The 13,092-nt window shown below is 52.4% G+C and overlaps 1 protein-coding gene across 1 annotated transcript; it reads left to right on the top strand.

Annotated features, from left to right (window-relative positions):
• The first annotated feature begins 3,217 nt into the window (after positions 1 to 3,217).
• FAM43A (family with sequence similarity 43 member A) lies at positions 3,218 to 6,311 on the top strand. The gene has a single exon (XM_042955130.1). It carries the CDS (start codon positions 4,052 to 4,054, stop codon positions 5,327 to 5,329), a length of 1,278 nt encoding a protein of 425 aa, XP_042811064.1. The 5' UTR covers positions 3,218 to 4,051; the 3' UTR covers positions 5,330 to 6,311.
• Positions 6,312 to 13,092: the final 6,781 nt, after the last annotated feature.

Genomic DNA, 13,092 nt, shown 5'->3' with positions numbered 1-13,092 from the left:
ACAAATGTTTGTTGAATGACTTGGAGGCTCCCAGATGAGTCATTTGCTGTCTCTGAAGCCAGCATTCATTTAGGGGGATGTTAGGGGAGGAGAACCGAGAGGGCGGATCATTACGTAAGAATTAAGGTGGGAGAAAACCAGCCTGAAAGCTTTCTATGAGCTCAAAGTCTGACTGTCAGATGTCAAATTAGAGGCCAGGTTTCTTTCCAGCTCTGACTTGGCCGTGTGTTGATTCAACCACTGCCTTATCCGGTTCTATGAGAAACCATCCCACCGAGTGGCACTTCTGCCTGGTACCAGTAGATGGGGCAGCATCACACAAAAACAGTACAGTCTGTGGTCTGATGTAGTTTCTGACCTGTTTCCCAACCGACTCTGCTAATGTTTGCTTCTGGAGCTGCCCTGTGTCTCAGAACTGTGGTGTGGGCTCATAAATGGTGCCACCAGCTTTCCCCGCTGAAGAAACCCAGCCCCCAGCCTCTGTTGTGACCTGTGCTTTCTGAGGGGGTAGCCAGCTTCTTCACAAGGTGAGGCGGGCCCCAGAGGCTGGCCCACACCCAGACCGGCAAGAGACAGCCTGGTCCTTCTCCTCCTGGGTCTGTGAGCACCAGCACCGAGTGTGACTCACACCTCAGAGTGTTCACGTTTGCCTAGAACCTTTCTGTCCTCTCGAGGCTGAAAACAAACTTATTAAGAAGGAGGCCCAGGTGTGGCAGAGACCAGTCTGCAGGAGCAGCTCTGCCCAGAACCGATGCTCTAGCTGCCTCTGAAAAGCCTGGCCTGCCAGTGGGATCCTTCCCCTCATTGGGCCCCACTGGTCTCCCTGCTAACATGTGACTCCCAGTGGGCCCCTTGCAGGAGATGAGACAACCCTTAGACCCCACCGCTGGTCCTTCCTTGTCCTCCCTAAACCCATCTGACCCTTGGACCTCCGAGCAACCTGGAAGTGTTATCTGCTTGAACATGACATCTACTATTTCAGAGTTTAGGCTTCGAGATTATGGACCAGCTAAAGGTCACTTAACCCAGGTTAATTTGGTGTGTTTTTACCGGAATTTTTGGTTTGGAGCACATACAGTGTACTTCATTGCCACTGCAAGATATTCCAGAACTTTGAGCAGAAGAGGAATTAACCTTGGCTTAAATGGCTTATTATAGTCCTAACTGGTTCATTCCAGCACCAGGCCTGGTATCCCTCCCTTAGCCCATTAATATAGCTGAGGAGTAAGGCATCACAGCTCTGGTCTAATGACACCCTGGGGCGAGTCAGCCATGAAAAAGCCATTCCATCCCTCAGAGACTAGGAGGGCCCCAAAAGCAGGATCAGGAAACTTTCTTTACTCACTGTTATAATCATTAAACTCCATCCCAATCTGCCCATGTGCATGCATTTTCATGTTCTGTAATTTCACTGTCCTCTATACCCAGAAAGCCCTTCAACTTTTCCCTGCTTGGAGCAATCCTGTTCATTCTTCAAACACCACCTTCTGTGGAGCCTTTTCTGATTTTTCTACTCATAACAAACCTTCTCTTCTTCCGGCTTCTCATAGTACTTTGAGTCTTTCTCAGGGCATTTAGCCCGCTCTGCCTTCTGGCTCACATGTATGTCTCATTCATTAGGTCAATGATCAAGTAGTGCCTATTTGTACTAGGCACTGGGGGATACAGGGTGCTCTCACAGTTTCAGTGGAAGCCCAGAGCTGGGTGGAATTTTTACATCCTTTATTGGACTGGGAGCTTCTTGGAGACAGGACCTGGGTCTGCTCCCAGCTAAGGGCTTGGCAGCAAAAAGTACTCGGAAAAGTTACATTGAAACTCAGCACCAATGACTCTGAGAAAATTGGGTTAGAATTCAAAGAAAAGTTAAAAGTTAACAAAGGTAGCTCCAGAGTATTTCCAGGAGGGGCTACAGTGGCTCTGAAATCAGCAGTGTTGACATGGAAGCCAGAGACATCTGAGATCCCCAGTGGATTGGGCCTGTGGGGTAAGAGGGTCCACTGTCCTCTTCCAGGACCAACTTGGGAGTTAGATGCAGGACCAGTCTGGACATTTATCACACATTCCAGCCTAAAGGTTTTTTTTGGCTTTGACTGAGCAGACCATGGAGGCAAGCAGGTTTTGTTGAGGGCCCAGAAATGAGTTACAAGCCAAGGGCCAAGCTGGTCAGATGATTAACACTACACTGTTTGGGTGGCACAAGAGAAAAGCATAATAATGTGAATGTCATTCTTTGTGGAGGGTGCCTGGTTATCAGATGCTGAAATAGAAAATGTCATTTGAATTTTTACCAGGAATTCTCATCCAAATTGTGTCAATGATGTAATAAAACTGAATGACCGGCCTACCAAAGTAAAGTGAGTTCTAACCACACACATAAGCATACTTAGAAATTGTATAGAGCTCAGAAAGCTGCTCTCCTCTGAGGCCTGAGAGCAAGAGCGGCCACTGCAAGGGATTGGGGTCAGGAAGCACTTTATTTATGCACTATATACCGTATTGTTCATTCCAGCCACCCCATTATGTTCAATCTTGTTTTTCACTATCTGCTTGCCTGTGCAGAAAGAGCTCCAAATAGTAAAAGTCTTAGTGTTTTCTTTGCTTCTATTTCCTTTAACGAAATAAAATTGTGAAAAAAATATAATATTAAACAGCACCCAGTCATTCTCAGAGAGCTACCACACAAGGAAAGAACCACTATTTCCCCAACTTTTTTGCATAGTAAATTACTCTAAATTCCACCTTCCACCACTTCTCCCAGAAGTTTCGATGTAGACATAGGTTTATTTAGTGAGTTGCAATTCAGCCTGGGGGTGGAGTGCCAGAACACAAGTTGCTTTTCCCGAGGGGTAACCCCAGGTCTTGGCGATATCTGCAGATAAATGAGATGTTGGTAAATTTGAGATGTAATTGCGGGATTGGACCGGTTTCCCCTTTCCCTTGGCAAATGGCTGCAGCCAGGTCCCTTTAAGAGACCAGGAACCCGCCGGGCGTCCGAGCCCGAAACGCATCCTCTTCTCTGCTCCTCCCCTGTCCCCGCGCGCCGAATGGTTCGCGCCGGCCTATATTTACCCGAGATCTTCCTCCCAGACCGCAAGGATGTGAGGCTGGCCAGCCGGACACCGCTCGCAGCACGGGACGGGCACGCCGCACGGGCGGACAGCAGTCCGAGGGGACCTCGGGAGCGGAGTCGGACACCCCCGGAGGGAAGAAATGAGGTAGCGACCGTCCCCAGAGCCGACCATGCGCTCGCGCCGCCCTCGGCGCCCCGTGCTGCCCGGGTCGAGCCAGCCGGGACAGTGAGCCGGCCGAGCCCGAGTACCCCGCGTCCGGCCGGAGCGAAGATGCAGTGAGCCACAGCCGGAGTGCTGCGCCGGGCCCACCGCGGCCAGCGGGAGTAGCGTCTGACTGCACTTGGGGCAAGCAGCTGATTCTGGGACCAGCCCAGTCGAGGGACTCTCGGTCTTCCGCACTCCTTGGGGTGGGGGAGCACTGGCCCCTGGGCACACTCGCCATCCAGTTTCCGCAGCTTCTAGTCTCAGCCCAGGGGATTGTGTGTGTGTGTGTGTGTGTGAGAGAGAGAGAGAGAGAGAGAGAGAGAGAGAGAGAGAGAGAGCGCGGGGGAGTTCCACGTTCGCCCAGGAGTTCCTGCATATTCTCGCCCCGTCCCGGCTGCTTTGGCCGGGGTCCCCTCTCTTTGCACGCGCGCATCTTTTTCCCGTTCTACTCTCATTCCGTCTTTCCTTTTGCTTGCCTAAGACTCTTAGTCCTGGTCCTTGCCCGAGCTGGGGTAAATCTGTGCGCGCTCCCCCCCCCCCCCCCGCCCCTCGCAGCTGAATATTTTCTTTCCATTAAAAATTTTTACCCATACCCTCTTCGTTGGGGTCCCCGAGCATTCTACTCTCTACCCACTTCTCTACCACTGGGCCACTCTCAGCAGAGTTTTATTTTTCTGTCTTGCCCGGGCCGAGCCCGGCCGGGGCGGGTGGCTCAGCTGGGCTCGCACCCGGCGCTCCGCCGCCGCCGCCCAGCTGCGCGGGGGCGCCCTCCGGAGATGCTGCCGTGGAAGAAGCACAAGTTCGAGCTGCTGGCCGAGGCGCCGCCACGGCAGGCGTCCAAGCCCAAGGGCTACGCGGTGAGCCTGCACTACTCCGCGCTCAGCTCGCTGGCGCGGGCGTGCCCCGAAGGCGCGCTCAGCCGGGTGGGCAGCATGTTCCGCTCCAAGCGCAAGAAGCTGCACATCACCAGCGAGGACCCCACTTACACCGTGCTCTACCTGGGCAATGCCACCACCATCCAGGCGCGCGGCGACGGCTGCACTGACCTAGCGGTGGGCAAGATCTGGAGCAAGAGCGAGGCGGGCCGTCAGGGCACCAAGATGAAGCTGACTGTGAGTGCGCAGGGCATCCGCATGGTGCACGCCGAGGAGCGCGCACTGCGCCGCCCGGGCCACCTCTACCTGCTGCACCGCGTTACCTATTGCGTGGCGGACGCTCGGCTGCCCAAGGTCTTCGCCTGGGTATACCGGCACGAGCTCAAGCACAAGGCGGTAATGCTGCGCTGCCACGCGGTGCTGGTGTCCAAGCCCGAGAAAGCGCAGGCCATGGCCCTGCTGCTCTACCAGACGTCGGCCAACGCACTCGCGGAATTTAAAAGGCTCAAGCGGCGGGACGATGCGCGTCACCAGCAGCAGGAGCTGGTGGGCGCGCACACCATCCCGCTAGTGCCGCTGCGCAAGCTGCTCCTGCATGGACCCTGCTGCTACAAGCCGCCGGTGGAACGCAGCCGCAGCGCGCCCAAGCTGGGCTCCATCACCGAGGACTTGCTCGGCGAACAGCAGGAGCAGGAGCTGCAGGAAGAAGAGGAAGAGGAGCACACCGAGGGCTGCCTGGAAGAGGAGGAGGAGGAGGAAGAGGACCGTGCTGGGGAGGAGGACCCGGCAGCGGAAGAGGCCGAGGCGCAGCGGGCGCTGGTGGTGGCCATGCACTTGGAATGCGGGGACTTGCTGGACACGCTGGAGAGTGGCCGCGAGGAGGCGCTAGGGGGTGGCGGGGACTCGGTGGGCCCCGGGGCTGGGCCGCCGCCTCTGCTGCTGGGCAGCGCCTCTGACGTGAAGGCCGAGCTGTCGCAGCTTATTAACGACCTTGGCGAGCTCAGCTTCGGCAACGACGTGCGCAGCCTGCAGGCCGACTTGCGGGTGACGCGCCTGCTGTCCGGCGAGAGCACCGGCAGCGAGAGCTCCATCGAAGGTGGGGGCCTGGACGCCTCCTCGGCCACCGCCGGGGACCGGTCGGGCACTGACGACAGCGCGGGCCCAGAGGAGCCCCACTAGGGCTGAGATCCCAGCAGCCTCCTGCGCGTGCCCCTAGCGCCCCACCGTGACTCCCCACGGGTCTTTTCGACAACCTCCTTACCCGCAGTTCTCCTCCCCCCATCCCCCATCCCACCGCCCCCCTCCCCAGAAGCGGGGAAATGGGACACTTGAGGCCCAGAGTTACCCTGCCCCTCTCCTTCGGCACATTTGGCTCTGTTTGAAGAGGTGAAGAGGGCCGAGGTTGTGGGTGGAGTCATGCGAGGGGGCAAACCCTGCACGGAAGGAGAGAGAGGCAGGGGTGAGGGAAGGGCCCGCTTGTTAGCTGGCCCGCTGGTTAGCAGTGCCACAGGCAAGAGGTGCCTGCCGGCCAGTTTCCTGTTTGTGGGGCAGCTGGGGCCTGAGGAGGAGGGGTTAATTTCCTCTCCACCCCACCGACCCGCCGGAATAACAGTAACTGGGAGCCGCCTAGCGCTGTCCTTGACATGTCATTAAAAAAAAAAAAAATCTGCTCTCACAATGTTTGAAGCTCTAATGCCACCTCCTTGCCCCAGTCTTTTTGGTGCGAGAGCTTGGGTTGTTTACCTCAGACTCAGACCCTTGAAATTCTGCCAAATTCCTCAAATAACTGTTTAGGGGTGTTGGGGGGGTGGGGATGAAAGAAAGTTGCATTTTGTTTACAGTTAAAGACATCTAATATCTGAAAAAGGAGTTTTCCTTTCAAAACACACACTTTACTCCTGCTCAAAAGATCTCCCTCCATGATACTGTGTAAAATATTTTGCACTGTTGTGAAGTATTTTTGACATTTTTTTTGTACATAACTGTGTTCTCAGAGCTAAATGTTTATATCTTTTGCTGTGCAAAAGGGACATGTAAAATGTTGTTCAGTTGTACATACAGAAATGTGTATAAAACATTTTGTTATTTTTTAAGAGTAGCCCTGCTCTGGTTCTGTTTGCACGTCCAGCGGCGAGAGAATAAAGAGGACAATGTAACAGAACAGGTGAGCGTCTGCTGAAAATGCCTGGGCCCTTGGGCTGATAGAGGGTCTGTCCATCTCTGGGATGGTGTGGTAGGACAGGGTTCGGCCTTTGCAGTGCTTGGAGGTGACTGGAGAAGGGGAACCCACTGTTTGATAGTCTGGGGTCTTTGTGGCCCTCCACTATGGGGGGTGCCATGGCTGGTGACAGCCCTGGCCTTCTCCTTGAGTGTATCCTCCCGTATTCTTCACTCAGTGAGTTGTGGGGGTGTGGGCCTTTTCTGGTCTCTCTGAGTTAATTCTTGGAGATGCAAGGTGAGTTCTGGACCTCGTTCCCAGACTTGTGAAGTTATTTAGGGACGGATTGACTTTCAGGGTCTTCTGAGGTTTTACCACCTTCTTCTGTGGGTCACCTATTCCTTTACAAACAGCTCAAGGGACTTTAAAGATCGACTGGAGACCTGAAGAAAGTGTCCATGGGGCTCTGTGAGGAGTGGGACCGTCACTGTTTTCCCTGGGAGGAAAATCAAGGACAGAGGGAGGGAGGTTGGTAAGTTCCGATCATGGCGTGAATGAGTCATGGCACAGGTGGGGCTGGTGAGGAGGCCGGCGGAAGAACCTATTTCCTTCCCTTCTACAACCCAGCGTGACCCAGAGGGGGAATAGTGTGGAGGTCAAGGCAGACAAGAACTGTCAGAGCTGTGTGTGTGTTTGTCTCCGGCTTTTCAGGCTTTCTGTGTGCTTGTTTCTGTTGTAAACTCCAAACAGATGTCTCTGGCTTGGCTACACCCGATCAGCTGGAAGTTGTAATAAGAAGCTGCCTAAACTGTGCCTTCCTCAAATTATGTTTTCCCTTCGCCCCTTTGGGCTCTGTTTCCTGTGTTGCAGAAATGGATCCCACTCTTGGCCTTCCCTGCTGTCCTGAGGCCGCTGCTTTGTTTTCATCATAATTATGTCTCTTTTTTTTAATGTTTTATTCATTTTTGAGACAGAGTATGAGCGGGGGAGGGGCAGAGAGAGAGGGAGACACAGAATCCGAAGCAGGCTCCAGGCTCCATGCTGTCAGTGCAGAGCCCGACATGGGGCTTGAACTCATGAACCACAAGATCATGACCTGAACCGAAGTCGGACGCTTAACCGACTGAGCCACCCAGGTGCCCCAAATCATAATTCTGTCTTGAGCAGCTAGACACAGAGATCCTGAGGAGGGTGGAATTTGTTGAAACCATAGAGGAAGGGAGGGTGAAAGACTTTCTTATTAATTGATAGGAGTGGTTCAGGCATAAGATCAGCTTTAGAAATGAAAAGAAAGGGGTGGGTGGGTGGGAAATAACTAAAAGACACTCAGAATCACTTCTTAAGGGCATCAGGATAAGGTCCAGGCCTTTGAATCTGTTATATTTTGGTTCGCTTGAGTCCCTACCCCTCTCCCCACAAACCTCAGATGCACATCACTGCATGACATTTAAAACCCCCAGGTGGAGAGAGGTCAGGAAAGTCAGATCCCACCCTCCCCAGATGCTCACAGTGTGCCTTCCATACAGCTCTCAGCTGACTGGCAGGCAGCTTGTGTGGCCCATCACTATCCTGCATGACTAGATTTCACATTTCAAATTATTTTCACACATTGCCAAGTCCCTCTGCTCTTTGAACCAGATGCAACATTAAACAGGGTGAAGACCATATGGCTAATACTTGGTGGTGGCGCAGGGTCTGTGTGTCTTCATCCTTAACCAATTTATGTGGCTAGTGACAATGCCAGGGTTGGCTTTTGCCTGTGATTGATGGGGGTATGGGGACTGGTCGGAAAGTTCAGAGAAATGACCTTTAAACCAACACCGTCAATAAATATAAGGCAACTGTCTCCTTAAAGTCTAATTTTTCCACTTGTCTGATTTATAAATAGGGAAGGGGGGTTAGGGGCTGAGGAAGGAGGAAGGAGAAAATAAGAAAACTGCAAAAGAACTGGCTCCCTCCCTCCCTCCCTCTGGGTGCCCTCCCCTTCCCTCCTTCCTCCCCTCTACTTTTTGGCTTTTATCCCCACTGCACCCCACAGCACTCTGGCTGATGTAATTCTAGAAGAGATGCGAAGGTGATACATGATTCGCCTCTTCTTACATCTCGGTCTTCCAGGGATGATATCACTAGTGTAAGAAGAGAAGTTTGAATGCAGAAAACAAAAACTGAACACTAATTTGCTCCTGACACTCGGAGAGAAAAGAGGGTTGTGACCAAAGCAAAACCAAGTACTTAGATGAAACGCATGTCCCAGAGAGCACCTGAGGTGTGGTTGACTCGCCACATTTAGCCTCTTTCCTCCTGGCAAGGCGAGGCTCGCCTTTCTCCTTTGCGTCACCTGACGGCACTTTAAATGCAGTGAGACGCTTGGCACATTCTTCCCCAGCCTAAGAAATCCTCGGTGTCCAACAATGCACCATTGACCTGGAGAAAAACGAAGTGACTTCCGGGTGGCAAGAGCCTCCGTTGCAGGATGGCATTGTCCGCAGAGGAGACATTCAATTGCAAAAACATCATCCCCTGTTCATCTGTACGGTTTCTTTTGTGTGTTGATGGGGAGCGAGGGAGAGGTAGGACCCAGCAAAATAAACAATAGTATTACCTACCCTCTCAACGATTAGAGTTTCAGAGAACACCCACTCTGCACACATGCGTCCTCCCCCCTCCTGAAAGCAGACCTCCCCCCCACTGCCCCCACAGTCAGCAGGACAGATTTTAAACAAATTAGAAGGGCCTGTTATACTAAAAAAGCACGGTTCCCTCCCAGGGACAGAGTTGCTTTCAAGGGCCCTGCTCCTGAAAGGAGAGAGGACTGGCTGGTAGAATCCACCCCTGGCACCACTCCGGAGATGGAAAAACCTCACAGGAGTCACCAAGGATCGCGAGAAACGTAAAAAATTCTATTAGGAGCAAGTTGCCCTCGTTTCTAGGAGGATTTAGTAATCTAATAAGCAGAACTCTTTCCTCCATGTGGTATGCATCAGTGGTCCTCGCATCTGCTGGCGAGCGATGCATGACAGAGCTGGGAGTGTGTGTGGACCGGGCACCTGGGAGCCACATCTGACACGCGGGAGACTACTCAGGGCTCCAGGAGGGCCAGGAGGCCACGCGGGCCAGGGCACTCTGTACTCTGGACACCAGGTTTTCCACACGTGGCCACATCTGGATCTGGCTTTATTGTCCGCTGGGGCCTTTGCTGCTCCTGCTGGCTCATCAGTGTTCACAGGCCACAGTGTGCCTGAGGCCAGCCAGGCCACCCTCCCAACCCCCCCCCCCCCCATCTGCTCTGAGGTGACCCAATTTGAGCAGCCCTGACTAACCACTGTTTTGGTGGCTTGAATGACTGGGTGGCCCCGGAGCTTGGCACCCATTCCTTCCCTTCTCTAGGTCTGTGTAATGGCACCAGCAATGGTCCATGTTTTTGACCTGCATGGAGGGTGGCCCTTCTGATGTGTCCTCTGATGCTTCCCCTCTTCATCTCTCCTGTAATGCGTCATTTCCTCCTGTAATGCATCACTTCTCTCTGGCTTCTTCTACTGCCCAGCTCCCCACCTGATCCTGTCTTCATTTCTCCCCCTGCCCGCAAGCCAAGCTCAGACCTTAAATCAAAGCTAAAAGGGAAGAAAGCCCAAACTTTAAGGGACAGACAAATCAAACACATAGTCATCGGTCAGCACCAATCCTGCAGTCCCTGGGCATGCTCTGGCCCTGTCCCCCACTTACAGATGAACAGACTGAGCCATAGAGGGGTGAGGTCATGCCCAAGGTTACACAGGAGGGATGAAGAACCAGGGGTCCAGACTCTGAAACCCGTGCTCTTTTCATGCTCCTCCAGTGTTAATGGCTTATAACCAGAGTTTTGGTTTTGGGATGGCAGAAACTGGCTGTTGAATTTTTCTTTGATTCCCCCTTTCTTTTGTACCTCTACATTCCATCCATGGTAGAGGCTTGAGGATAAGTATTTGCCATGCCACTCATCAACATGCCTCCTTCTGCCACCAAGTGTGAATGAATATCTACTAGCTGCATGATGCTGGAGGTAGAGAGGGCGGGTGATGTCTTCCTGGCAACAATGCTCCTGGTGGGTGGGGTGGTGGCCCCCAGAGGAACCTGGTCTCCTCTTGCTTCTACTCTGAGATCGGGTCTGGCAAGATCTCACCCTAGAAGAGCAGGTCTGGTTTGGTGGGGGCGGGGGGGGGGAGCTCTTTCCATTGCATCACGATTATGAATCATCTGTATCCTTCCTGGTTGGCTGAATACTCCAAGGACAGGCATGTGTTTTTAGGCATCTCTGATTCACCAAACTCAGCACAGAGCCTTGTGCCTAGTTAGTACTCAGGAAATGCTAAGGAGGAAAGGAGTGATTCTACTTCAGGCTAGAAGAATAGGTCTGATAAAGCTCAAGGCTATTACCTGGATAGAGGAGTCAAGCTTTTAAGGACATATGTTTATAAAAAGGGAAGTTTGGGGTTCAACTGACCCAAGATTTTCCTTAGAACTTCCCTGATCTTCCTAGGGAGGGGTGGTTCTGGTTTGGAGAAAGATGGTTTATTTGGAATTGGCTCTGGATGGAATTGGAGTCCCATTCCTGCTCATCTCAGCCCCAAGGTTATGGCCCCAATCCCTCTAATCTGAGTCAAATGAAGGCCCAAATAATGTGGTACAGCAGAAAGCCTGCAGGAAGAGCCTCAGATCCAGGCCTCGAAGTGACTTGGAATCCCTTCTCATTGACCTACTCAAGTCACTTCCCCCCACTAGCCTCAGGATCCTCATGAGTAAAGTGGATAGGTTCGATTATATGATAGCAAGACTTTCAGCATTAATGTCCTGAATTGAAGAAGGAGCAAAGGCTAAGGTCAAGTGTGTTTCTGCCTTCCTCCATTCCCTAGTGAGACAGAATAGAAGAAACCCCTGATCTGGAGCTCTGGGAAACAGGGCTCATCTTTAGGACACATTGTGGCTTGGACCCTCCACTGGAGTTTAACTTGGAGGTCTTCTTGGCTAAAGCAGAGCAGGGATTGCTTGTGAGGCAGCCCTTTCACTACCCCAAAACTTAGAGGCAACAGTGGGTCCTAAAATGGGGACTGACATTGAATCTAAAGGCCAGTAGGGCCAGGTGACGGATCATAAAAGGACTTGCCTGAAATCGATCACTCGGCAAGATGGGGCCAGAATACAGGTCTCCTGAATCCAAGTCCTCTACTCTTTTCCTTGTGTCTTTCAGGTTAAGTTCATTTGGAAGCAACCCGGCCACTGTCAAGAGAAACCTGGCAGAGCCCAGGCATCTGATCAAAGGCCATAAGGGCACCTGGCATCAGTGTTTGCTCTCCTAACAATGGAGAACAGGACCCACTTGCAGCAAGTCTGGGAATAAGAGGGAGTTGATAACCTGGGGCATGCTTCCCCACCTCCCCCTTGTGGTAGGCTACTTCCTGCTCCAGGACCCACCCCAATTCCAGATCCTTCTCCTAGGACAATTTCTTCTTAGCTGCCTTTCGGGGATTCTCCCTCCCCTCTGTTCCAGGACTGGCCAACAATCAACTCAAGGGGTCACCGGCTCACTCCAAGATCTCCTCCCCTCCTTAGCCCTGCAAGTCTGAGAGCCAGACAGAACACTACTCCTCCAGCTGAGTCCCTTCCTTTTGCAGATGAGGAGACTGGGGCCCAGGAAAGGGAAGGGACTTGTCCACGTGTCACAGGGAGCTGATAGTAGAGCCAGGATTAGAACTCAGGCTCCTACTTTCCCCCAGTCTCCTTCCAAGACACCACACTGCCCTCTTTCAGAAACTCTCAACAGTCATACGGGGAGCCCCCTTCCTTGGTACCATGGGCCAGTTGTGTGTCTGTGAAGTGCAGCGTTCCCTTCTTTTCTGCAAGTGGTAAGGTTTGCAATTTTGTCCCCAAGCTATTGTTCCTCAGCCTACAGTGGATGTCTCTTACCTAAATGGCCTTCTGAGGGAATTGACATTTTAATATGGGACTCTTGAACACTTAAAGACTTCGAGCAGTAAAACGTCAAATAATAAGGGTATTTGGGGCACCATGATGGGAGGAGGTAGGAAGAAATATTGTGGTGCTGGGAGTACCTCTCCTCACATTACAGATGTCCTCCTGACATAAGCCATATTCCTGAAGTTTCCACTCTTGCAGCTGAACTCTTACACAGAGAAAGAGAAAGTGGTATTTCCCAGGTCATGTGAGTTTAAGGAAGGAGGGTGCGTAGGGCCACAGGGTCCCGCATCAGCACACTCTCAGTTCTGTGTTCCAGTTCAAGGCTTGCAAATGATTCCCAGGTACCATTTACAGATCTGCAAGACCATCATTGGTTCCTTATTTATGACTGTTGTCTGTCCTCCCCTCGGCCTCCTCTGTAGAGAAACTTATCTTTTTAAAAAAATGTTTATTTATTTTTGAGAGAGAGAGAGAGAGAGAGAGAGAGAGAGTACAAGTGGGGGGGTGGAGGGGGGAGGAGCGGAGAGGGAGGGACAGAGAGAGAATCCTAAGCAGACTCTGCATTGTCAGCGCGGAACTTGATGCAGGGCTCCAACTCGTGAACTGTAAGATGGTGACCTGAGCCGAGATCAAGAGTTGGCCACTTAACATCCTGAGCCACCCAGGCGCCCCTGCAGAGAAACTTATCTTAGCCTTTGCCTGCCCACCTGCCCCCAGTGCCCCCAAATCCCAGGGAAAACTGTTCACCACCTGGTTTCCAGTAGAGGAGCACATCTCTTTAAAAGAGCACCACAACATTAGGTGCTCCTGTTTGTGCTTAGACCAAACGACA

This window comes from Panthera leo, chromosome C2 (assembly GCF_018350215.1).
Source record: "Panthera leo isolate Ple1 chromosome C2, P.leo_Ple1_pat1.1, whole genome shotgun sequence".
NCBI classification, from domain to species: Eukaryota; Metazoa; Chordata; class Mammalia; order Carnivora; family Felidae; genus Panthera; species Panthera leo.
This window is presented reverse-complemented; position numbering and strand designations above follow the sequence as displayed.

Coding starts and splice junctions, on each gene's coding strand:
- FAM43A (XM_042955130.1), top strand. CDS start 4,052: ATGCTGCCGTGGAAGAAGCACAAGTTCGAGCTGCTGGCCGAGGCGCCG.